The sequence below is a fragment of the Megalops cyprinoides genome, chromosome 16 (assembly GCF_013368585.1).
Source record: "Megalops cyprinoides isolate fMegCyp1 chromosome 16, fMegCyp1.pri, whole genome shotgun sequence".
Taxonomy (NCBI): domain Eukaryota; kingdom Metazoa; phylum Chordata; class Actinopteri; order Elopiformes; family Megalopidae; genus Megalops; species Megalops cyprinoides.
The window spans coordinates 2913086-2936251 of record NC_050598.1 but is presented as its reverse complement, the minus strand read 5'-3'; the positions used below and the strand labels follow the sequence as shown (position 1 = coordinate 2936251).

The 23166-nt window shown below is 45.3% G+C and overlaps 2 protein-coding genes across 7 annotated transcripts in view; one reads left to right on the top strand and one right to left on the bottom strand.

Moving 5' to 3' along the window:
* Positions 1-64: 64 nt before the first annotated feature.
* Positions 65-10080, bottom strand: stip1 (stress-induced phosphoprotein 1). Its single transcript, XM_036548615.1, has 14 exons — positions 9954-10080; positions 8118-8327; positions 7846-7987; positions 7332-7473; positions 5992-6157; positions 5656-5782; positions 5169-5271; positions 3605-3725; positions 3416-3512; positions 3007-3131; positions 2621-2657; positions 2417-2520; positions 1513-1685; positions 65-1258 (listed from the first exon to the last, which is right to left on the bottom strand). Exons 1-14 carry the CDS (start codon positions 9960-9962, stop codon positions 1186-1188), a joined length of 1629 nt encoding a protein of 542 aa, XP_036404508.1. The 5' UTR covers positions 9963-10080; the 3' UTR covers positions 65-1185.
* A 621-nt stretch (positions 10081-10701) lies between these two features.
* Positions 10702-23166, top strand: part of macrod1 (mono-ADP ribosylhydrolase 1) — a 100035-nt gene continuing 87570 nt past the window's right edge. For 4 of the 6 annotated variants that reach the window (XR_005005536.1, XR_005005537.1, XM_036548616.1 and 1 more), the window contains exons 1-3: positions 10703-11435; positions 14273-14368; positions 14961-15071. Coding sequence is in view for 4 of the 6 variants with exons in the window: in XM_036548616.1 (XP_036404509.1) it covers positions 10943-11435; positions 14273-14368; positions 14961-15071 (700 nt within the window). In the remaining 2 variants the exon portion in view is untranslated. Of the gene's footprint in view, positions 11436-14272; positions 14369-14960; positions 15072-23166 lie in introns of all 6 variants that reach the window. The other 2 variants (XM_036548618.1, XM_036548617.1) reach the window with 1 other exon arrangement.

Below are 23166 nucleotides of genomic sequence, written 5' to 3'. Positions count from 1 at the left end.
AACCACCCTCCCGCACACATCAAAACAAATGTGAAGTAAAAAAAAAACACATTTTGGAAAAAATACAATTATGAAAACAATTATGCCTGTTTATTGAAAACCCCAGGCCCGACCCCCTCTGCAGTATCCCCTCGACAAGCCTTTCAGGGCCCAGCTGCAAAGATTATGGCCTAAAATCATGGCATTATGCATTTTAAGTACAACAGAACAATGCACTCTGAATGATGGTCAGCACTTCAAAAGAGGGAACCAGGCCACTTACAACTGCTACACCACAAATCAACAAGTAACCAGCTGTGAAGTAACTATAAGAAAATAAGTTACACTCATATATACTGATACTGACATAAATACATTCAGATGATAGAGAGGTCTGCAGAGTGTAAGTGCTCTAATAGATTTCAAAAGACCTGTCCGTTAAGGACAGTCATGCCACCTGCGTCTCTCAGAGTCACCAATGTTCATGATGCTCAGCTTCCAAGAGAACTGCCATCAGCAGCCTCGATAAACACCCACATGTGAAACCAACAGGCTGCATACAATGCTCTGGCATGCCGATTGGCCACTTTCCGCCTTAAAGTTTTTTTTTTCTTTAAAGAAACAAGGGCAATCATTGCTCCAGGCAGCTGTCTATCACATGAGTGGGGGAGGGCCTAACTGATATTGTGGCTCATTTCTCAATGAGAGGAAAGAGGAGACAATTGTAGAATCGGGAGTGCTAATCGAAAGAAAACAAGAGTTACATTAGCCACAGATCAGGTCAGCAAGGTAATTACAGGGGAGTAGCAGTTCATCAAGAAATTTCTATGAATTTATTTATGTCTCAACATGGATGTCCAAAAAAAAAAAAAAAAAAAAACTCAAAGTAGACAATGTCTTGAACAAATGGAAAGAGTGTTAGGCTAAAAGATTTGTCTCAAGACTCATTTGACAGTTGGGTAATCAATGAGCCCCTAGTCAGAGACAGAAAAGCATGCATTTTGAGAAAACCGTTTTAAGGGGTAGTGGACTTCTGCGCCTGGATGCTGGTCTCTGAGAACTGCTGTTTTAGCTGCAGTTGAGAGGTTGGGGGGAGAGGGGGGGGGGCATCTGGCGCTGGTGACAGGGGTGGGGGTGACCAGAGGGGAGGGTTGTCTGGTTGTCTTGCTCCTCCCTCGCGCTCTCTCTTGCTGGGCCCTGCCCTGATCACCGAATGGCTATCAGCCCCACATCGATGAGCTTCTGAATCTTCTGGGCAATGACTGGGTTCTTCAAGTGGCTGGAGAAGAAACAGACAGGAGAGTCAAATTCAGGGAGAGAGAGAGAGAGAGAGAGAGAGAATGTCTCAGAGTCTATGTGTAGAATATCAGACATGTGGGCATGTAAAGTTGGGGGTTATATAAGTTGAGATCAGAGATGGGAAGTGGAGGCAGGGCATTTGCTGGGAAGAGGTAAGGCAGGACCTGGATGTTTGCCATGCAAGGGTCATGTGTGGGTGGACAGGCTGGGGCATTTGCTGGGTGGGGGCCTTACTCGCTCAGCGCCTGTGGATCTTTCTGCATCTGCTCCAGGATGAGGCGCATGGCCGGGTCACTCATGATCTGCTGCACCTCGGGGTCGGCCATGGCCCTCCTCTTCACCTCCTCTGGGCTGTCGTTCCGCACCGCCTGGTTCACTAAGCAGCGCTGCAGGCCCTCAGTGGCCTCCTGCTCCGCGGGTAGGGGGGAGAGGGAGGGAGAGAGAGGAGGAGTGAGAGGGGGCTCAGCAATTCACTGAAGGAACTAACTCTGGCACCTGAAGCGCTAGTACATCTGAGCAATTTTACTGCGCTAACCTGCTCAAATGAGTTTGCTCCTAAAACAGCATGATCCTGGTGTGGTCACTGCAAAGCGTTTTACTTGTTTTCTGCTCTCAATAAGATGCTAGGTTCATCCATTCGGGAGTAAGTCTGGATTTTGCTGTTCAGTTACAAGTGGGGATATAGACTAGTTTCCACTTAGGGCCAGCCATAGGTGAGGTGGGGAAGTCTGATGTAGTGATAAGGAGCAGGGCTCTAAACTGAAAGGTTGCTAGTTCGATTCCCCGCTGGAACGCTGCTGTTGGACAAGGTACTTAACCCACTATTTCCTTAGTAAATATCCACCTGTATAAATGGACAAAATTAAATAAAAAGTCGCTCTGGATAATAGCATCTGATAAATGACTCAAACATATGAATAATCAGGCCAAAAGCTGGTCACTCCAGCAACAGCTGGCTACCTAATTTTCCATGTGACGGGTGTGGCTACGCATTGATTTTGCTGTTCAGTTACAAGTGAGTAGGCTCCTGAACGTGGCATGTGAATAGCTGGACGATCAGCCTGTGCTTCTGGTCAAGCGTGTGCATGGACAACACCCTGCCCTGGTGCACACAGTGGGTGCACGGTCTTTGGGGTACCTTAGAGTTGGGGTCAAGCTCCAGGGCTTTCTGGTAGAAGTCCATCGCTTTGGAGAAATCCTTCATGGCTTCCAGGGCTGCAGCCTTGCGAGTGTAGCCCTTTACTGGAGATCGAAAGAGAGAGATGCAGGCAGTGAATACTAGGTCAGTGGAATTCCTGAAGACATTTTGAAATGAGACCGAAAGCAGGTGGTTAGTACTTACTGAAGGTTGGTTCCAGTCTAATACAATCTTCACAGTCCTGTCAGGGGAGAGAGAGAGAGAGTCAAGACAGCTGGGACAGGCACAAAGCTCAGACTGGCACTGTCAGCTCCACTTAAACAGAGACAGACAAGACCTCATCTGAAACAGAACCCTGCAGGATGGGGTAACCTTTATCTGGAGATTCTGCTTGTGCACGTGTGGAGGCAGAAGCAAAGCCTGGGTTTTCGTTATCTCTAGGGTGCCTGACCTCAGATGCTCAGTTTTATTCTTGCTTACTCCTGCCCTGCACTCAAATTAGCTGAGCCCAGACTATATATCCCTTCGCTTAGTAAGTCAATGACATCACAACCTGTGATGGCGTTATTGCTGCAATAAGTGAACCATACCTTCAGAGCCAGCTGAAACTCTGCCAGCTTGGTGTAGCAGGCCGCGCGGTTACTGAACAGTTTGGCGTCTTGCGGGTTCCTCCGGATGGCCTCTGAGTAATGTTTCATGGCGAGGGGATAATCACCTGGAGGGTCAGGGGAGAGAGCACTTATTGGCTACCTACTGTGATGTCACAAACACACACCCCTCTGGGAGAGGTCAAAATACCCTCACACAGTGGACCATATTTGGTAAGCACAACACTATGCTACCTTGAGTCAATGCATCTTTCAAAATAGTGCACACCTCCACATTCACTACTGAGGCAGGTTTGTGGATCTACCAACTCATCTGCATGAGCATCTCCAAGTTCACGCGCGTTTGTCGAGTATAGCATAGAGCCCACAGACCCACCCTCCTCCTTCTCACCTTTCTGGAACGCCTCGTTGCCCTTGTTCTTCTCCTCCAGGGCCAGCTCGGGGTTGATGTAGGCCAGCTTCTCCTGCTCCTTGAGGATCTTCTCTGCCTGTGGGCCGAAGAGGAGACAGGGGGCAGGGGTGAGCGCGCTGGTGGTGTGAGGAAGGACAGCAGGTGGGGGACAGGGTGGATGAGGCGTACCTGCTGGCACTTTTTTAGCACTTCGGGGGTGCGGTGCTCTGTCAAGCTCTTGTTGTAGAACTGGATGGCCTCCGCATACTTCTCCTGCTTGAAGTATGAGTTCCCGATCCTGGCGTATGCTCTGCAACAGAGAGGGAGGGGAAGACAGGTGAGCGAGTGTTCTGGAAAGTTCCACAGATGACAAAGCAAAAAGGGCAATGTAGAGGGGCTCTAGGAACAACCCAAACAGCTCTTTTCAGAAACCCTGTGACAGTGCTTGGTTCAGAGTTGAAACACAGCAGAGCCATCAACCTTGTGGGACACTCCCAACTGTCCCACACCCCAGCCCCACACAGCACTGTGACTGCTTGGTGACCAGGGAGACAGAGGAAGGAGTAAGGGGCGTCTGAATTCGGCATCAGCCATCTGCACCCCCCAAACCGGGCGACCTCTCACCCTACCAACCATCAGCTCATATAAGACTCATTTGTATTCAGGCACAGCGGTGCATTAAGTGGAATCAATAACCATGTTTTAGAGTGGGTGACATGAATCATCCTCAAACACTTACAGTGAGTGGTTTGATAAAAAGACACCCACTGTGGCTAAATGTATGCTGGGCAAGAGGGCTTCGTGTCAGCTTTCTGAAATCTGTTCTCCAGCAAAATATTTCCACAGCACTGTCTTGAGCTTACTTCATTACACCTTAAAACAAATCAAATCAACATGAACACAACCACTTAGGGTTAGAGGACTGTCCCTGGTGCTGTTACAACGGCACCTTCTCCCTACGCTTACATTGGCCCAGAACACAGACCCTGTGTCTAAATTTCTAAGGGTTACATTACCCACTGCATTACATAAATTTACCAGACGCTCTTATCCAGAGAGACTTTCAGCAGAGAACAGAAGTGTATCCACTGAAGTTAAATGGACGACAGTTAACCAGTAGACCAGGCTAACACTCACAGACCAGCAAGTGCAAGCACAACACCATTCAAGCATCACAAGTTCAATTGAACTAATTTGAAGCAAGACAGAATAGAGACGATGGAAAGTACACACACTACCATAAGTCTCGTCATCGTCCCAAGCAGCTAATTACTGCGCAGACCTGTGTTTAATGACAATTGTGAGGTAAACATATTACTGCTCAAAGAGATGCGCTGCGCTTCCTTTCAGATGCTGCACAGCGGCTAAGAGAGTGGGAAAACTCTGAAAATCTGTAAAACTGCTTCATTTCGCCACTGCAGCTGAAGCTGTGAAAATGAGTGCACAGGCTGCTCTTTTCGGTAGTGGCGAGAGACAGGGGGTGACTCATAACGGCACAGTCCTTACGTAAGGCTCCCCTGTTCAATGGTCCCCAACAGCACAGCACAGCACGGAGAGAGGGGGAGAGAGAGAGGGAGAAACAGGGGGAAAAACCCTGGAGAAAAGACCGAGAGAGAAAAGAGGGTGAGAAAGAGAAAGAGCAGGAGAGAGAGGAGGAGAGACATAGGGGAAACGGGAGAGAGAGAACAAGAGAGAGTGGGAGAGAGAGAGAGGTAGAAACCCCAGGGGAGAGAGCTGGAGGAGATGGACTCACTTGGCGATCTGGCGGTAGTCCTCCCGGTTCTCCCTGCCCACCTCGATGGCCTTCTCGCACAGCTCCCTGCACTTCTCAAAGTCGCTCTTCTCGAAAAACACAGCTGCCATGGGAACAGAGTGCATGTCAGTCACTGCCAGCTGCTCACTTAGCTCCACCCACCCAGGTTTATATTTAGCCCGTGTGTGTGTATGTATTAGGGCTGTACACAGGTGTGTGTGAAGGCACTGTAGGGGATGTGAGTGTATGTGTGAGGCGTGTGTGAGGGAACTTGTAGCGAAGGGCGAGAGCAGTCACCCCACCCGGACTCGAACCCGGGTCTACAGGGTACCAAACATGCGACTTTGACCGCGACGCCAAAGAGCCAGGCTCGTTGGTATGGCAGTCAGAGCACATACTCAACCGTAGTGACGGCACTCCGTCACAGAACTGTACAGGTATGTAGCGACACCTGCTTGGCTGGACAGGTAGGTCATGTCAGGAATACCTGCTTGGTTGGACAGGTAGGTCATGTTGGTGGGGTCGTGCAGCAGGGCTGCCTCATAGTGTTTCAGTGCTGTGGCAAAGTCCTTTTGCTTGTAGGCTGTGTTCCCCAGCTCCTTCTCCTTCAGTGCCTAGCGGAGGAGAGAGACACGGAGCAGATGTATGTGGTGAGCAACAATACCAAAACACAACCGCACATTAATACATAGTCCCTGTTCCACACTAACACTGACAGCAGGAGTGAATATGAATACTTCTCACAGTGCTGACTGATTCTGGACCAGTCAGGAAATGAGTGATCTGCGTGACTTGTGGGGTGCTGGTCAGAGATCAGCGATACCTGTCTCTTGTTCTCTGGGAGGTCCTCTTCTTTGGGAGGAGGTGGCTGAGGTTTGGGTTTGGGGGAGGGGGGTGGAGGGGGCTCCTCTTCATCATCCTCTGCCCCCGCCAGGTCGAACCCGAGCAGGACAGAGAGGGTGGTCATGACACGCGGGTCCTGCAGCTTCCTGAGTGAGGGAGGGTACCCAGTTGTGTGCACACAAAAACACACACATGTGCAAGCACATACAGACACATACATACACCCACAAAACAAAACAAAAAACACACAAACACATACAGGGCCAATATTAGTGTATATCGCAATCATTTCGTCATTCAATCGCCCGTCTCATCTAAAGCAATTTGCAATACCATGAGTTTAACTACCTACACTCCCAATCACAAGTAGACTGTGGTGGATCTGCACTGAAATGCATGACCGTGCTAGTGGGCCACCTGGCATACGATGTCCCCCTGCTTACAACAGCTCTGTGTCAGGGGACCATCAACGCCATGTCCCTGCCTCTCAATGCTGGCTGAGCCACCTGCTCACATCAGTATGTCAAACGAGACCTACGCATCAGGACCCAGTGTCTTTCAAAGACATGTGGCTCAGTGTTTAGAAAAACCGCACCATGCCTGTGTAAGATTGGATAAATGCATTAGCAACTCGGGACACTGACAACTGTCCCAAAATGAGAGATTCCATTTCAACATGTGACAATACTGGGATATGCCAGTGTCTGAGATGTATATTACTCAGTCTGCCTGAGACAAACTTTCCAGATGAATGCGCTACAGTAGAGCGCATACTGCACACTAGGGCTGGGCGATTAATCAAATTTTATTTTCAGTTATGATTTTGGCTTCCAACAATTAGAAAACAAGATAAAATGATTATTCTGCCACATTATTCATTGAAATGTATTATATTTAAAGTTCAAGAAAATCCACTGCTATCCCTTTTGCATGCAACTTATTTTTATGCTATGTAACACGCCTGTTACGTTACATGATTCGTTATGTTTTCATTAGCGTTACTAAGCTTCTCAGTTTTCAGCATTTGCTATATTTTTTAACAATAAATCGCTGTTTCCTCAGAGTGAAAATTAGCTACAATTTTTCCAATCTAATGTTCTAATCGCACTGGTTTCAGCATACACGCTAAACGGCTAACCGTACATGCAAAAGGGTTAAAAAGACACGTCTATTTTAAAAAAGTTCAATAAATGCATGATGTTTCCAAAGTCAATGAGTTAAATGATCGTGATATCGATATTGACCAAAATAACTGTGATTATGACTTCTGCCATCATCGAGCAGCCCTACTGCGTGTACCAGGGTAGAGTGTGCACTCACGTGGCAAGGTCACCTGGCCGCTCCCTCAGCTGCTCCAGCAGCTCCCTGTACCCCGGCTCCGCCAGCAGGGCACGGGTGCGGGGGTCACTCTCCAGCTTCTCATACAGGTTGGGTATGGCGAAGGGATTCATCATCTTCTTCTCTGGAGCAGGACAGAGGTGGCCGTCAGGAGAGGTGTGGATTGTCACAAAGGAGGCAGGCATTTCAATCCACTGCAGAAACCCCTCAGCTACCTACTTCTGAGTGCGAGTCACTTCAAGCACTGCACTCCTCAGAATTGTTTTCATCGAATTAACAACATGATAAAACTCTCAGCTCATTTCTCCAAAGCAAACACGATCAATGACAAAAGTTCAGACACTAAGACAAGGCTGCAGAGAGGAACAAACAGTATCTTGTGTTCTGCCTTAGCAAACTATTCATTCTCTCCTTAGTAACTACTCTCTGTGGAAGAACCGGGTGGGGGTACATACACATTACACATACATTAATGGAAATATCTGATCTCCTCTACCTGCTAGCCGCGCCTCCATGTTCTGAAGCCCCTCCTTCAACTGCTGATTGGCTGGCTCATGCTTCAGTCCCTCCTGATAGGTGGATTTGGCCTCCTCAAACCGCTTAAGGAACTCCAGGGCAGCGGCCTTGCGGGAATAACCCTGGGGAAACAGCGAGACATGGGTTTGGTTTTGCGTTCAAGTGAAGAGCATCACACGGACCGCATGCTTGTGGCCAGGGGATGGGAGGTCGAAAGAGGCACGGCCACTTCCTCAATGGACGATCACTCACTTTGCCCCAGTCCGGCTTGATCTCGATAGTCTTGCAGGCATCCTTCAGAGCACTCTCATAGTCGCCCTTCTTGGCGTTGGCTGCCGAGCGGTTGCTGTAGAGGACATGGTTAGTGGGGTCGAGCTCCAGCGCTTTGGTGTAGCAGCGGACCGCCTCGTCGATCTGGCCCCCGCTCAGGGCCTTGTTCCCCTTGTCTTTCAGCTCTGCAACCTGGGCAGAGGAAGTGAAAACAGGTGAGAAGGGCAACTGAAGTAAGGGGGTGCCATAAACTCCTTTAGGGCTCGGGGGAGGGGGAGGGGGGGGGGTGTACAGCCATGGAATGAAAAGGAAGAGGGCAACAACGTAATGTGCAATGGGGGTAAAGAAAAGGGAATGAGGAGAAGAGCATGGTGGAGGTGGAGATACAGGAGAGCAAGAGATGAGAGGGGGGAGGGAGAAATATACTGGAAAGACAAAACGTGCACTTCTCACAGATCATAACTGGGACAAACCCAGAGAACATACCAGGTTCATGAAAGAGAAACAGCACTCCAGTAAAACATGATCTAGCGTTTAGGATCACTTAGAATTTTAACATGTTTACAGGTGGTGTGCAGAACAACACATGGACAAACACAAGAGACCTGAAACAAAACTGCAAAAAGCAAATTCATCTCTTATTGTCATTATTCCCATTAGTATATAAAGTTGACGGGCCAGATACACAAACTCCATTCCATCAGATCAAGTTTGATAGATTTATTTCCGCACTGAAACACGTTCAGTTCGATACATTCAGGAATCCCCAGTTGGTAACTCGCTAGCTAACTGGGGTCATATTTCTCTATCTTGATTGCCAGCTACATATGTCTAACAGCCCACCCCCAGCATTTTCTCGAAAACCGTACCTAGCTAACAACACTAGCTAGCAGAGGCATCTCGGCTATACACTCACGTAAACACCTAGTTGGCAAGCTAACTAGTTCGCTACAGCGAACTGATTGTTTTAAATAGTTATATGGATTTCCCGCACACGGACATCAGTTGGCTACAAAATTAAATCTTTAATTGCAGAGACAATCTGAACAACTGTTAAATGCACGGCCGGCGCAGCGAGTTTGTCAAATAAAATAGTTACATTTTAATTACATAATTAGACTGGTTAGCGCAGATCATTCAATGTCAGCATGCTATCGAAGGTTAGAGAGCGATTAATAGCTGAAAACAATTACAGTTACGCGGTTAATCTCAGGTCACCGCCCTAGCCAACTTAGCAAATGCTAGCTAACTACCCCCGCTACCTAGCCTACAGTAGGACAGCTACAATAATGACAGCTTTAGCCAGCAAAAGGGACTAACGTTATCAAGCTGCCTAGCGATCCATTTTCTCCGATATGAGCACCGTCCCAAACTTGCTAACAGACAATCATCGTTACGAAATGACACAACTCGCAAGGCGCTAACATTAGCTACCTGGCTCGCTCTAATGAGAGTGAATTTAGCTAATCAGTTAACTAGCTACCTTACCCTGAAATTCAAAATGAAAATAGCAAGCCTTGTTACAACAAAAAGTGGACTGCGGTGGTGCACAAAGCATGTCCGTTATATAGCTATATAGCGTCCATTAGCTATAAAGCTAACTTGCTCGCTTTTGAATTCATAGTTAGCCAGCATGCTAGTAACTGACGGGTGAAAGGAGAAAAAATGCTTGCAACCTTGCGACCGCTCTTTTCCAAACAGAAAATTTGCTCTGGAAACGATAATCTAACAGCTCCACAAAAAACATTCTTTGAAACCAAGTTATAACCTTAATTCATAAATCAAACAGTTAGCTACCGGTACCTATCGCCTACTTACTTTCTCCATCGTGCTACCATGAGGTTCCAGAAGCTACTGTGGGATGACAACATCTTGGACCGCCTCCCATGGCGTATTATTGATGTGATCGCAAGAGGCGGGAAGATGAATACTCTTTCGCCACCATGGGCCGCTGAACACGCCAATAAATGAATTATAAATCTTTATTGGGTTGCACTGAAGCTGTCCCGCCTTTTATCACTGACGCCTGTTCCTTGCTCTGTTTGACAGGAGAGAAAACGTGTCAGTCAAATGTAAACTCGGCGCCGCCGATTGGTTGGTTTTGGTGGTCGACACAAAAATGATTCGTTAAGGGAAATGCCCTTCCCCTATCACAACAAAACATAAGCGGAACAGAAATCGAAGTTTCTCGGCCTATCGGTTTCCACTGTTCTGGAAAGTTCTAGAAAGCTGATTGGCAGCTACGATCGTAGATCAAATCGGGACGCTACTCACTCTGCGCCGTTCACTCATATTCGTTTCCGATTGGATGAGTGATGTCAGGATGAAATGAAGTGATATTTTCGTTGGTTGTTGGATGAATGGATGTCGGACGTTGAGCCTGTTCAACGGGTGCGCTTGACTATTAAGTCAGACAATAAAACATCTGGCAGCTGAATTACGAAATTTAATCAGTGTCCACTCATTTCATTATCGTCAGCGGGTAAATGCTAACTGTTTTTCCACATAAGCTTTTAGCAAGCGCAGCAAATTAACTGTTACTACGAAGCTAGTGGATTCGAGCTGACATAAGCTAATTACATATCGTCATCTGATTGGCTGTAGGAAACGTGTGTACGTATGTTTACTTGCTCTTCCTCCTAACTGCGAGTCAGGCAAGTCCCCCATAGTTGAAAGCGGATTGGCGGCTCCGCGCGATTGTGGGCTGCCTAAACACTTCCCAGAAAGTCGAAACCGATAGCTGTGTACCCATTTAGCAGCGTAAACCCGATAGTAAATGCCTGTCTTGGTCGGTTGGTCTCAGTAGTATGGCGTTTCAAATGTCAACACTTGCCTGTCGTTTTAAAATCCCAACCAGACTCGGTGTGCTCACCCTTTCCCGTGCTACCAGCAGTGCTCAAGCGGTCGGCCCGACCGCGGACCTCAAAATAAGCAGCTCCGCAGCAAGCCGTGCGGCAGAGTCCTTGCTTAATTCGAGCGTCCGATCACCTGCTTGCTTGGTGTTCACCAGACTTTTGAACACCCGATCGTCACTTTACTCAGGAGCAATTAATTCCGGGCGAAGTTCGGTGAAGTTTCCCACCAGCTCGGGGGCCTCGGGGTCCATTCAGGCCGACAGCGGTGACGCGTCTTCTCGCAGGAGGGCACGGTCGGTCCGACGGGGGTTTTGCGCCGTTCTGGGCGCCCTGGGGTTTTCCGCCGCAGTTGCCTCTCTACACTCGAGTTCACTACGCGACATGGCCGCCGGGTCCGAATCCATTAACTTGGACTCAACTAACACCGACTGGAAAGAGGCCAAAAGTGAGTGACCCTCGGGAGACGGCGGTGTCAGCGTTTTGTGATGATGTAGCTATGTCATTAGTGACACATTGGAAGGATGGATAAATAGTCATTCGTCACGTGAGATTTACTTCTGTAAAATATAGGCACACAATATATAATATGTTAAATATATAATAAAGTTGTAGTAGTAGCTACCGTTAGTCGGAGTACTTACTCGAATGACTGAATGAGGATGTGTAGGCTAACTATGTCTTTAAAACATGCAGCGAAGTTAGGATAAAACAACAGTTTGAATTAATTCTGCACCACCTGATAGTTTTATATTTTGGTGTCAATTGCAAGTAATGGGTGCTTATCTAACAAGAAATACAGTATGCTGACAGACAGCCTAGAATTTTGGAACTACTTGCTTGACCTTTCCCTACGAGTTCAACAACTTATTCTGTGTATTGAAATTGAGATGCGTCTCTATTAACGAAAACACCACTTTAACAGATGTGCCTTGGAAAATATTTGGTTTTGTGCAAGTGCTGTTGAAATTCAGTGCCACCTCTATGAAACTGTACACTGAAAGAGTAGATATTCAGTTGTATCTTCAATCACGATCAAATTATGTCGGGTTCAGTCAACACGATTTCAGACCGATTTTGACACGATTTTGTCATAGCCGACAAATTTCCAGCGTCGGGCCCGATTGTGAACATCGGGAACGACGCTGAACGACGAACGGGTCTTGTAATGTGACATAATCGACGAACAGCGATGTGGCGTGTGGGACGCCCCACGACACCCCACGACACCCCGACGAAAAGTCTAGCATGTCAGAATTTTTTGAGAATCTCCCACGACGTGTTCCGAAGTTGACCAATAGGATTACAGAGTCCTCTCTGCAAACGTGGAAATTAGGAATAGTAACAGCATATTGTTGTTAAACGTCGGTAATATTATTTTAACTGTGGTTACACATAAAGTGTTACAGTAACTGTCAGTTGCATGGAGTTACAGTAATAACAGTAATCAGTATTATTATCATATTTGTTAAACTTGCAACTACATTTAGCCTACACTAGTTGTAGAAATCGTGTACTAGAGACAACGAGGCACATTCTGTATCTGCGATTTAGGAGCTGATAGCAAATTCTCTGGTGTAACGTTAATGCGTGAACTTGGCAGCAACAACTGTAGCCTTCTGTAGCCATGATTGACACTTTGTTGACCCGCCTCCCCGACGACACACAAGGACGTGAACGATGGTTGGTCGGGGTCAAACTTGTAGTGTTGCCAGTCTCCCGACCAAGACGAGGCACCATTTTATGGTATTATGAATGCTTAGTCTGACATGGTGACCGTCGTGAAAGACAAAAAAATCGTGTAGTCTGAACCCGGCATTAGGTAAATTAAGAATTGTACATGTTAAGGTGTATGGCCTGATCTGTTGTGTTCAACTGACAGCAGCCTATTTATGAACTACATTTATACAGCGTATCCCGTGGACATCAAAGCAGTTTACAGTCATTCACTAAAACCAGTGTTTAACATCCACCTGGGTGATGCCAGTTTGCATTAGAATGTTCACTACATATAAACATATAAAATAATGAGGGGCATATTGTTTAGCAAATTGAATTTAAGGATGATATCCAGATTGAAAGAGCCAGACTAGGAATTTTGCCAGGATATCTGGGGAATCCTTTACGCATTTTAACATCTAATCTGATGGACAGCATCTCCTACAACACAGTGTCTGCATTATTGCATGATGGCATTGATTCTTGGCTTCAGTCACAAGAAAGACTGCCCCCTACTGGTCGATCAACAAAATTTCAGTAGCAAACTTACGTCTGAGGGCCAACCAGGCCAAGCTCCACCAGGTTCACACTACATGACTTTCAAAGTTGTCAGATCGCTGTACTGTTCACACTACACAATTTGCTGTCTTGTAATCGGGAATTTTGAAGTCGTTGTGGTTTGCACACTACATGACTGATCAGCAACAAGGGGTCACACATTACAAGATTTTTCACCAGAAGGAATCTCCGATGAGTCTGTCTGGTCTCCAAACTACGTTTTGTCACGAAAACACATGCGAGAATGACACAAGGAATGACACGATACCATGCATGAGACAGGGATTGTAGTCTTCCAAAAATGGCTACTGTAGACAAAGATATTATGCTCTGTAAGCAATATGGCCAAAATCTCATCTCACAATATTTGTATTTTGACGGGGTACTGCTATTATTGTGTATGTAATTAAATTGTAATGTAAGAGTCACAGTCCTAAGTCATGAATTCATATTCACAGTACTGCAGGAGTTTATTATTTTTTGGAAACATCAAAAAGGCATTGGTGCTTCTGCCAAAGTTCAACCAAATTTTCCTCCATTTTTTGGATCCAAGCAGATCGAGATCCGATTTGCGAGCCCTGAGCAGACGCGGATTTGCCTCTGATCTGGGGCTTTTGTTGGCGATCTCCAAACACTGTCGGCGAGTGGAAAATCAGGGCTAAAATCGTGTAGTGTGAACCTGGCCTTACTTTCAGCCAGCAGGCAGGAGAAGGTTCCAGAGTAGTATGGCTGCTGGTGACCTTCCAAACAACAAAGGCAAACTGGGGCAGGGCTGCTGAAATTTGTTGGTCTTCCAGTAGGGGGCAGTCTTTGTAGGATTGTGGACCCTTTTAACTGGCCCAAACTCACAGTGAGGCAGTGTCAAGTTTGCTAATAGCATCTGTGATCAGGGCTCTTTGATGACCCAAAGCAGTTTGTATTCTGGAAAGGCTGTATGGGTTGGTTTTTTGAAATTTAGTTTCATGATTGACTGTTTCTGTTGCCCAATTCTAATCTCTCCCATCCCAGAGTTCCTGCTCTCAGCCTCCCTGCAGGAGAGACGGGCGATGTATAGGACTTCTGATTTTTTGACCCTGGAGCAAATCCCTCTCTGGACTTCTTCAGGTGAAGTGAAAGCTGTCCAGTCCCTAGCAATAGAAAAACCGGAGCAGTTGTTTATTTAAATGCTGTTATGGAGGGTATGCAGGAGGCTTTATCACATAGGACATAATCGGGAGTCTTTGCTCAAATGTGGATATAATCTTTTATTTGCCATGAAATCTGATGTGATACTCAAATAATGTCTAGCAGGAGAAGCAGCATGGCATAATGGTAAGGAGCAGCTCGCAACCGAAAAGCTGCCAGTTTGATTCCCAGGTGGGCCACTGCTCTTGTACCCTTGGGCAAGGTGCTTAACCTGAATTGCCTCAATAAATATCTATCTGTATAAATGAAGAAGTGAAAAATGTAAGATACGCAAGTTGCTCTAGTTAAGAGCACCTGCTGAGCAAACGTAAGATAATATCACCATTCATGTATGGGTTTTGATTCAGAATGTCATGCAGGGTGGGATAGCCATACAGGAATCATGCACAACCTTTCAAGAATCGAGTGATTCTGTACCCATACTCCCCCTGTCACCTCCTGTGTTGCAACCCGAGAGTTCCTTTGAGTGAGACCCTCTGAATTGAAGAACGTGTCCTTATTTCTCTTGCAGAGCGTCCTGCAGGTGATGCACTCTACCCTGCCAATGAGGCGCTGAAACCCAAAATATCTCTGTTTCGAGGAGACATAACAAGGCTGGAGATTGATGTGATCGTCAATGCTGGTAAGCACAGCCTTCACTTATTCTGAGGCTATCACCTACAAATGAATTGAGCATGTCATATGATATCTGTGGCCAATGTGAGGTAAGGCCCTAGTTTTACATAAGGATCTGGCAACCCATATAGCTGTTGTCCTTTATATGAATGTCTGGGTGAGAGACAGAACTAAATGAAGAAAGAGTCTTAACCTTTCTTGAGACAGTACGTACGTTGAGTACGTAATATTTACTAATTCTACTAAATAATCATGAGTAATAATACCATACTAACAGTTGTAGTGTATCAAATATTTTAAGTGCAATATGAAATGGCTCTGTGATTAGAACTGTATTGCCAGCTAATCGTGGCTAGTTGGCTAGCCTAGTTCTTGATTTAGCACGAAGAGATAAACTTCTGGCTAAAATTCAGATACGGAGACGCGTGTTCTCCTCTCTTTCCAAATGCAACTTCCACCAGAGAGCGCTTCATAGCAGTCGTCTTCCTTTTTGAGATCTTAGCTCAATCTTACAGCCATACCTAGATTTTCAAGGTTGTCATTTACGACTGAAAGGCTTCTGACCGACTCAAAACCGCTTTAATTGCGATTTCAAACCCCCTCCTGTCACCTGAGCGGTAGGATTTAGCGCGGATACAGAATACACTCCGGAGCTTCGCAGGCCTTCTGTAAAGCTCACAAAAGTGTTGCGTATGACTGAATGGATGTGCGTGGAAACTATTGTACCGTTCTGGAAGCGCGTGCAGAGAAATTGGCTGCTGTCGAATGTATCCGAGTTCAGTAAGGGGAAACTGGTATTATCGACAGTGAATAATGACTGTAACAGCAACCGAGCGTTTATTTGCTTTTGCCCTCGGGCTGTCATGATGCCATTTGTGAGATCGCTGCTCGTCCGCAGCAGTGCTTGGAAATATTTTTTTAAGAAAGGAAATGCTATCTGGGGTTAAGTGCAATGCCTTCACATGGGTGTATCTAATTGATTGTATTACTTCCTTCTATGTGATAGGTGGAGCAGACACTGGAATCCGCGGTCTTTGTTGTGGCTTTCTCTGTTAAAATATTCTTAAATCTCATGTGCTTACATTAACTAACTAGTTAGCAAAATATAAAATGAACAGAGTTGTACAGTTTAACTTAAAAGTGAACGTTTCAACACGTTTAGAGTGAAATTTATCGAGAGATGTGTTAGAAGCCACAAATTACTGAGTTAAAATTCCTCAGTTATTTGGGGCTATTTCTTTAAATCGATATTGTAATAAAGAAAACTCTAAATTATCAGTTTATGCATCACTAATCGTTGTTACCAGTGCGTTTTGAGGTGAAGCCGGGTTCTGAATGGTTGTCAGGTTCCAGGGGTGTAAAAGTCAGTTTACATCAAGCCGACGAATCGCCGCTAATGGAATTGCGTCGCCCTGCTAGTTAGTGGGAGCAAAATAGCATTTTTAATATCTTGCAGGATTGACAGTGCGCGTCTACCCGTACAGCTTCAGTATCTCTGCCCACTTCGTTTGCCCGAGATCAAGAGATTGAACACGCCAGAACGGGAGGGTTAAAATGAAGTTGTGCCTGCTTATTAAATGTTTGAATAGCAGACAGCCAGGTAACATCACCAACAACTCATTTTTCTGCCTTGATGTCTTCACTGTTAAGCATTTTGGGTTTCACCCAGGGCATTCAAATAGGTCCACCAAATCTTCTGCCCCCACATATCTTCTTTAAATAAAATCAAGATGAGACAAATTGAGGACCTTGTGAAGATAATGCCTCAATACAGTGTCATTGTCTGTTATGTTTCTATTATATTTACCCTACTCTACTCTAAAGATATTCAAATGTTAAGTACTCTGCAGATACAATCTGGTCAACGCCTAGTAATCTCCCCATGTCTTCTGTTCACTCACAACCACGTGTACACTTTAAACAGGTCGCACTCCGGAGTCATTGGTTCAATGTTACGTTGCCTCTTAGTGGCAGGCAGGATCGTCTTCTAACAGTGTTTCTCAATCCTACCCCTGGAGGCCCACTGTCCTGCATATCTTCTGTCTATCCTTGCTCTACCTACCTGACTGAACTCACCAGTGGCACTTTTGATTAGCTGAGCACACCTGATTTAGAACTCATCAGTGGCACTTTTGATTAGCTGAGCACACCTGATTTAATCAAATAGCAAGGACAGATAGAAGATATGCAGGACAGTAGGCCTCCAGGAGTAGGACTGAGAAATACTGTCTAACAGAGCTAACAGCATAAGCATGGGCAGCGTTAACAACTTGGTCTGAAAGCAGCAAGATCGCAACCATTTAAAACCGAATTGCACATACATTGTCTTGTCTCTACATTGCTTGCCTCACAGCCTGCCAGAATTAGGCTCAACCACTGCTTATGTGAAGGACTGAAAGATATAGATTACCAGGCCTTCTCCTGGACCTACATGAGACAAGCATGATCACAGAGAGTGTTCTGTCCACATGATTATTGAATGATTGGAGGATCAAAGAGTCAAAGGTATGCCCAGTGCAGCTATGGGGGTTTATTGAAGGGGAAAGTGCCGCATTCACCCCCCCCCCCCCCCCCCCCCCCCGCTGCATTCTGATGTTACCTCCTGCCGTGCCATTCTTTCCATCAGAATCGGCTTTGATTTGATCAGCTGTTACAGTGGAAATTTAAATCGGCTGTATCAAGTGCTCAGTTTAAAGAGTGCCCTGCTGGACCTGTCGAGACCTCAGATCTCCACGTAATCGCCAGCCTCTGTCCCTGGAGGGTTGTTGGTGGGCCTTCTGTATTTGCAGCTCCCACTAAAGCAGTCGGTATTAGTCAGAGGCAGAGAACAGATCTCTACCAGCAGTACGATTCCTCTTGTTTGTTTTACCCCTTTTTCAACCTTTTGGGGAGTTGCCAATGGTGTGTCATGTTTGTGCCACTGTGACATCCTCTACACCCATGCAGGAGCGATGAGGCACGTTCAATGCAATCCTCTGATATGCCCGCAAGCAGCCAGTGGCTGATTTTCACACTTCAGTCCCACAATGCACTGCAGGAGCGGGAACACCGACTGGAGGATGGAGTATGGCTGTATCTCTGGTGCCTGTGAGGCTGTAGGGTGCCTGAGAGTGGTGAGTTGAGCAACCCCTGCCAACTTACCCACCCCTACCTCAGGGGGCACAAAGCCAAAGTTTGCTCCCCATCTGCGGGCTCCGGGTCAACGTTGACCGATGACCCAGCTGGGATCGGACCAGGGCCATAGAGCTCAGCTTACGCTGAAGGTGAGCACCTTAACCACTGACGTTAACTCATGAATTTAAACTAATTAATTATTGTTATTATTATTATTAGTAGTAGTAGTATTTTATTATTATAGCTTTAGTTGATAGCGCAGTTTCCTGGCAGATCTGATTTTCTTGGTTTGCCTGCTGAAAAATTATTTTTTAAATCAATGGTAGTCTGAGGCACTGTATGAACGCCAGAGCTAAGTCCCTTCTGCCGATAGGGATGACGTGTTTACCACACCTCTGCTTAGGAACTCATCGGTAAAAGCGCTAATCTCTCCGTAGCAGTACTTTTCGCGTCATTAGATCCGTGAGCCTGTTGCCAGACTTCAGGCAGAGGCGAAATAAGGATTGCTGTGCCGCTCCAGTCCAGACTTCCACGCCAGCCGGGATTCCTGGGTTCCGCTCAGCTATTTTCCAATAACTAGTCCACATTTGAACTGCAAATAAACTGCCATTTTTCTTCCGGCCTTTAAAACCTTTGAAATGTACTAGTGAGATCCCCTAGGATTTTAATCATTCAATGTTTTATTCATCCGAGAGTCCCTGTGTTCCCTTAAACGCAGACGTTTCCACCACGAGGAGACAGATTAAGGGACAAATGAGGACGCCGAGGACGGTCTGTCCTAAAATTCATAGCAGTAAATGTTGCATTTTTTTGGTACGAGGTCTTGTGAATTTCGGTCTTGGAATCTCGCTAACGGCGCTCGTTAGTTTGTATAAGGGTGAGTCTCCGTTGTGGCCACTAGGTGGCAGCAGAGCCCATCTTTAACTGCGTCGGACCAAATTAGTATTACAGTCAGGGACAGTTTTCACTGCTTTTTTCACCTTATTTCTACGCTTATTTATTGCCTCTATAAAGGGCATCCGCTAACATAAAATGCGGCTTTCAGCCGGAATATCAGTGAATGTGTATTACTAATGCCATCCATAACAATAATAAGATCTTTGCTTTTTATCACAATATTTTATTTCAGATGAATGTCTTGCATCTGGCAGTGTATGGAGCGTGTTTTCAAATAGCTTTTGTCAAGCCTTAAAAATACTGTCTACTGTAGACACCAGCAGGACAAGTGTAACATATCATGGATTAATCCACAGCAATTATTTTCGCGTGGGGGCACTGTGCATTAAGATGCAGTTGGCAGCTTCAGTCAGCAGGGGGCAGTGAAAATCCCAGTAGTGGGGGCTGAAGTACTGACCATGTTTCCTTTGTCCATCTCTCTCTCTATGCTAGGCTTATACCTTGCTGGGATTTAAAGATAAAATAGCATAAAACCATACTAGAGCATGCATGATATATCTGTAGAGTCTAAAAAACGCACTCAGTCATGCAGTGGCATAGACATGCATGGGGAAATGATTGATAGCACATAGTATTTCGCACACCTACAGATACACATGTTGACATACACACGCACACATAAACACACACAAATACACTGAAGTACACACTTACGTGCAGGTACTCAAAAGTGCGCACACACACACACAAACATGCTCACATGCATGCGCGCACACACACACAAATGTATGCGCACATATGTGTGTGCTCGCACAGCCACATGCACACACGCACACACACACACACACTCATGCGCGTACACACAGCATGTGGCGATGTAATGAGACCAGAACACAGCTGTACTTTCTCTGTTTGTTTCATTTTCGAAGTGTTCTTTTTCATTCTCTCCACAAGATGGATAATGCGTCCAAAACGGTGGCCTTGCACCTCAAAGCACAGGGCCATAAATTACTCCCTAAACAGGCACAGTGGCCAGCTCTCCCACTCTGCCCATTCCCCACTTTGCCTCTTTCCCTCATTATTTACCGCCTTTTGTTGGGCCACATCTGAGTATTTCTGGACTCCACTCAGCGCCTTTTTAAATAATGTGTGTGTGTGTGTGTGTGTGTGTGTGTGTGTGTGTGTGTGTGTGTGTGTGCGTGTGCGTGTGTGTGCGTGTGCGTGTGCGCGTGCGCGTGTGGCGTGTGTGCGTGTGTGTGCATGTATCAGAGTTTTTGTTTGGGTGCAAGCCTACATATTTTACTGTGTGTACATGTTTGATTACGTAGTTGACTGTGTAGGTGCGTGTGATGGTGTATGTGTGTGCATGTGCAGGTAGATAGGCAGATGTGCATGTGTGCGTGTGTGCTGGTTTATGTAGGTAAGTGTGTAGGTGTGAGTGTGTGTGTGTGTGAGAGAGATGCTGTATGCATATATAGATGGTGTGTGTGTGTGTATTTGTGTGTGGGTGGGTGAAGCAGACACAGAGATGCCATGTCAACAGCATCTGAATCCAGTCCATTGGCATTTAAGCGCTGCTTTATTTCCATCCAGATTGCCTTGAGAGGGAAACTAAAGGTAGTATGTTGAATGCTGGGACAGTGACTGCAGAGTGAAGTGCTTGCTGCCACGTTCTTTCTGATGTGTCATTCTATTAATCGCTGTAGTTTCTCCGCTGAATTTTCTTAAACGATGACCTCCCCAATATGGAACTGATTATAGCCCGTAAGCTACTGGAGGTGCCACTTCTTAATTTTCTGTGCTCATGCATTAGTCAGAACATGTAGAACAGTACAATGAAAAATAACAAGAAACCAGTGTGGCCTTTTAAATGAATCCATTGGGAGCATGCAACTAGCTTGAAGATGACACCACAATTTTGTCTGTTGCATGTAGAGATCAGAAGTTTTGATGCCTTCAAGGAAGCCTTGCTGGGTACAAAAATGCCCAAAAGCCATTGCTAAAAATGCTCATATCCTGGAACCAATTTTGGATATTCATGGGAAGTTTTGTCATGAATCTGCCTATCATGGGACAAATTTATGTGGTAAATTTGAGGAAGATTTGCAACCGTTTTGCAGAAATCATGTTAATTTTGCATAGAACAACCTCTAAATGTTTATTTCTAATGTGAAAGTGTTTATGAGTGTAGTAATATGATGGATTATATTATAAACTGGTAAATTGGATTATATTATATTTTTAAAATGTTAATAATATTTTGTCAATAGTTCTTTCAACAGACTCCTTCATTTTTGGAATGACTCCAAAAAAAATGAACCAACAAGTAAAAAAAAAAACATGCTTAACCCACTTAATATTTCAATTGCTTTAGTGCCAAAATTTTGGGGCATGAAATGGGCTATTAACTGGGTGAGCTGTCCTCCTGTCCTCACACCATTGAAAGGGAAACAGATGGTTCTCTACATGCGCAGATAGCAAACTGTGGAATTTTGACACGTGGTCCTGCAGCATTAATGTTTCACATTAAAAAAAAAATTAGAACATGTTTATTTAGCCGTTACAACCACCTTCACAGACTGGAGGCAGTTACACTTCACTACATATACAAAAGAGTTTTATGGGTCAATTCTGAAATTACAGATGGATGGGTTGGGGGGGACAGCCAATGTTAATGAGGCACAGACTATACTATTTTGGTCATAATGAAGAAGAACCAAGAAGGTAGCTCTTTAACTTGATTTCAGTTTGTTCATCATGAAAAAATACCACCACCATACAAGAATTGCGTATTCATGAAGTAGAAGGGATTAGATTTCCCACAAAATATAGCACTATCCACATTAATTCATGGTCCTAATTCTTTTTCATGTTTCACTTTAAACTTAATATTCTTACATGAGCAAGAATGTTCACATTTGAGTTTTATTTCAGAAAACATGAGGGTCACATTAGACACATCTTTAAGCAAGAAGTAAAATGTTTCAAAAAGATCACCTACACCACAATTTTGCTTTTTGCAAGTTGAGCTGAAGCTTCTTAAATGGTACAGAGGCATCGAAGGCTTTCTGCTTCCCTTGTTTAAAAGGTAACACACAAATAGATTCATCAGTAACATGTGTCATTGTGTTAAAGTTAATGAGCTCTCCAAAATTGCAAAGAAACGGTCACTGACCTCCACAGACTGTGAGATGGCTATGAAAGAATTCCCCAAAATCCAAATCATTGGTGAAACACTCTTTACTGCATTATTCGTCATTATTAATAATAATAATAATAATTAATCCTGTTTTATCATGATTTTGAAACGTAAGGCTACAGTTAGAGTGGCATCCCTGCCCGAAAGAGGAAGCAGACATGCCTTGCATTCATGGGTTATTAGAGTGGCAGTTGTAAACCCAAAGGCAACAATTGGATATCTAGATAAGTCTCATACAGCGCCATTCAGAGCATCATGCATGATTATTGCGTTCATGGCCACGTAGCAGGAAGAGTCCTCTTTTGAAGGCGAATCGTAAAGAGAAGGGCGTTGAATCTGGAATTGCCGCTGAAAGCATGTCTCATGGCCAGGCAAAGTGAGGGTTAAGCTGCGTGGGAATACTCTTCAGTGTGGCAGGACAATGCAAAGCCTACATCGAGGAAAACCTCACTCACTGATGAATATGGCAGTGGGTCTGTTATGTTTCAGATTTTTTTGCACCTCCGGGGTCCTGGAGCCCTTGTTAAGTCATGAACAGCTACATGGTCCAGGACATTGTGACCAAAAACCTGGTTCCCTCTGTTGAGAAGTTTGAGCTTAATCCACAATGGACGTTCCAGCATGACAATGATCCAAAGTGTTTAAGGAAGTGGTTGTGGAGTGTTCAAAATAGATGTTAACATACCATCTAAATTTTCAAACCTCTAATCACACTGGTCTGAATTCCAGAAAGCAGGTCACCAATGAAAACCAAAAGACTGAAGGAACCAAGAGCAATTCTGGTGGGAGAACGGTCAAAAGTCCCCCTCAGAGATATCAGAACCTCCTAAAACTACAGGAAGCACCTTAATGTAATCCACGCAATAAATAATCAACCGCAGGGGTGTGAATA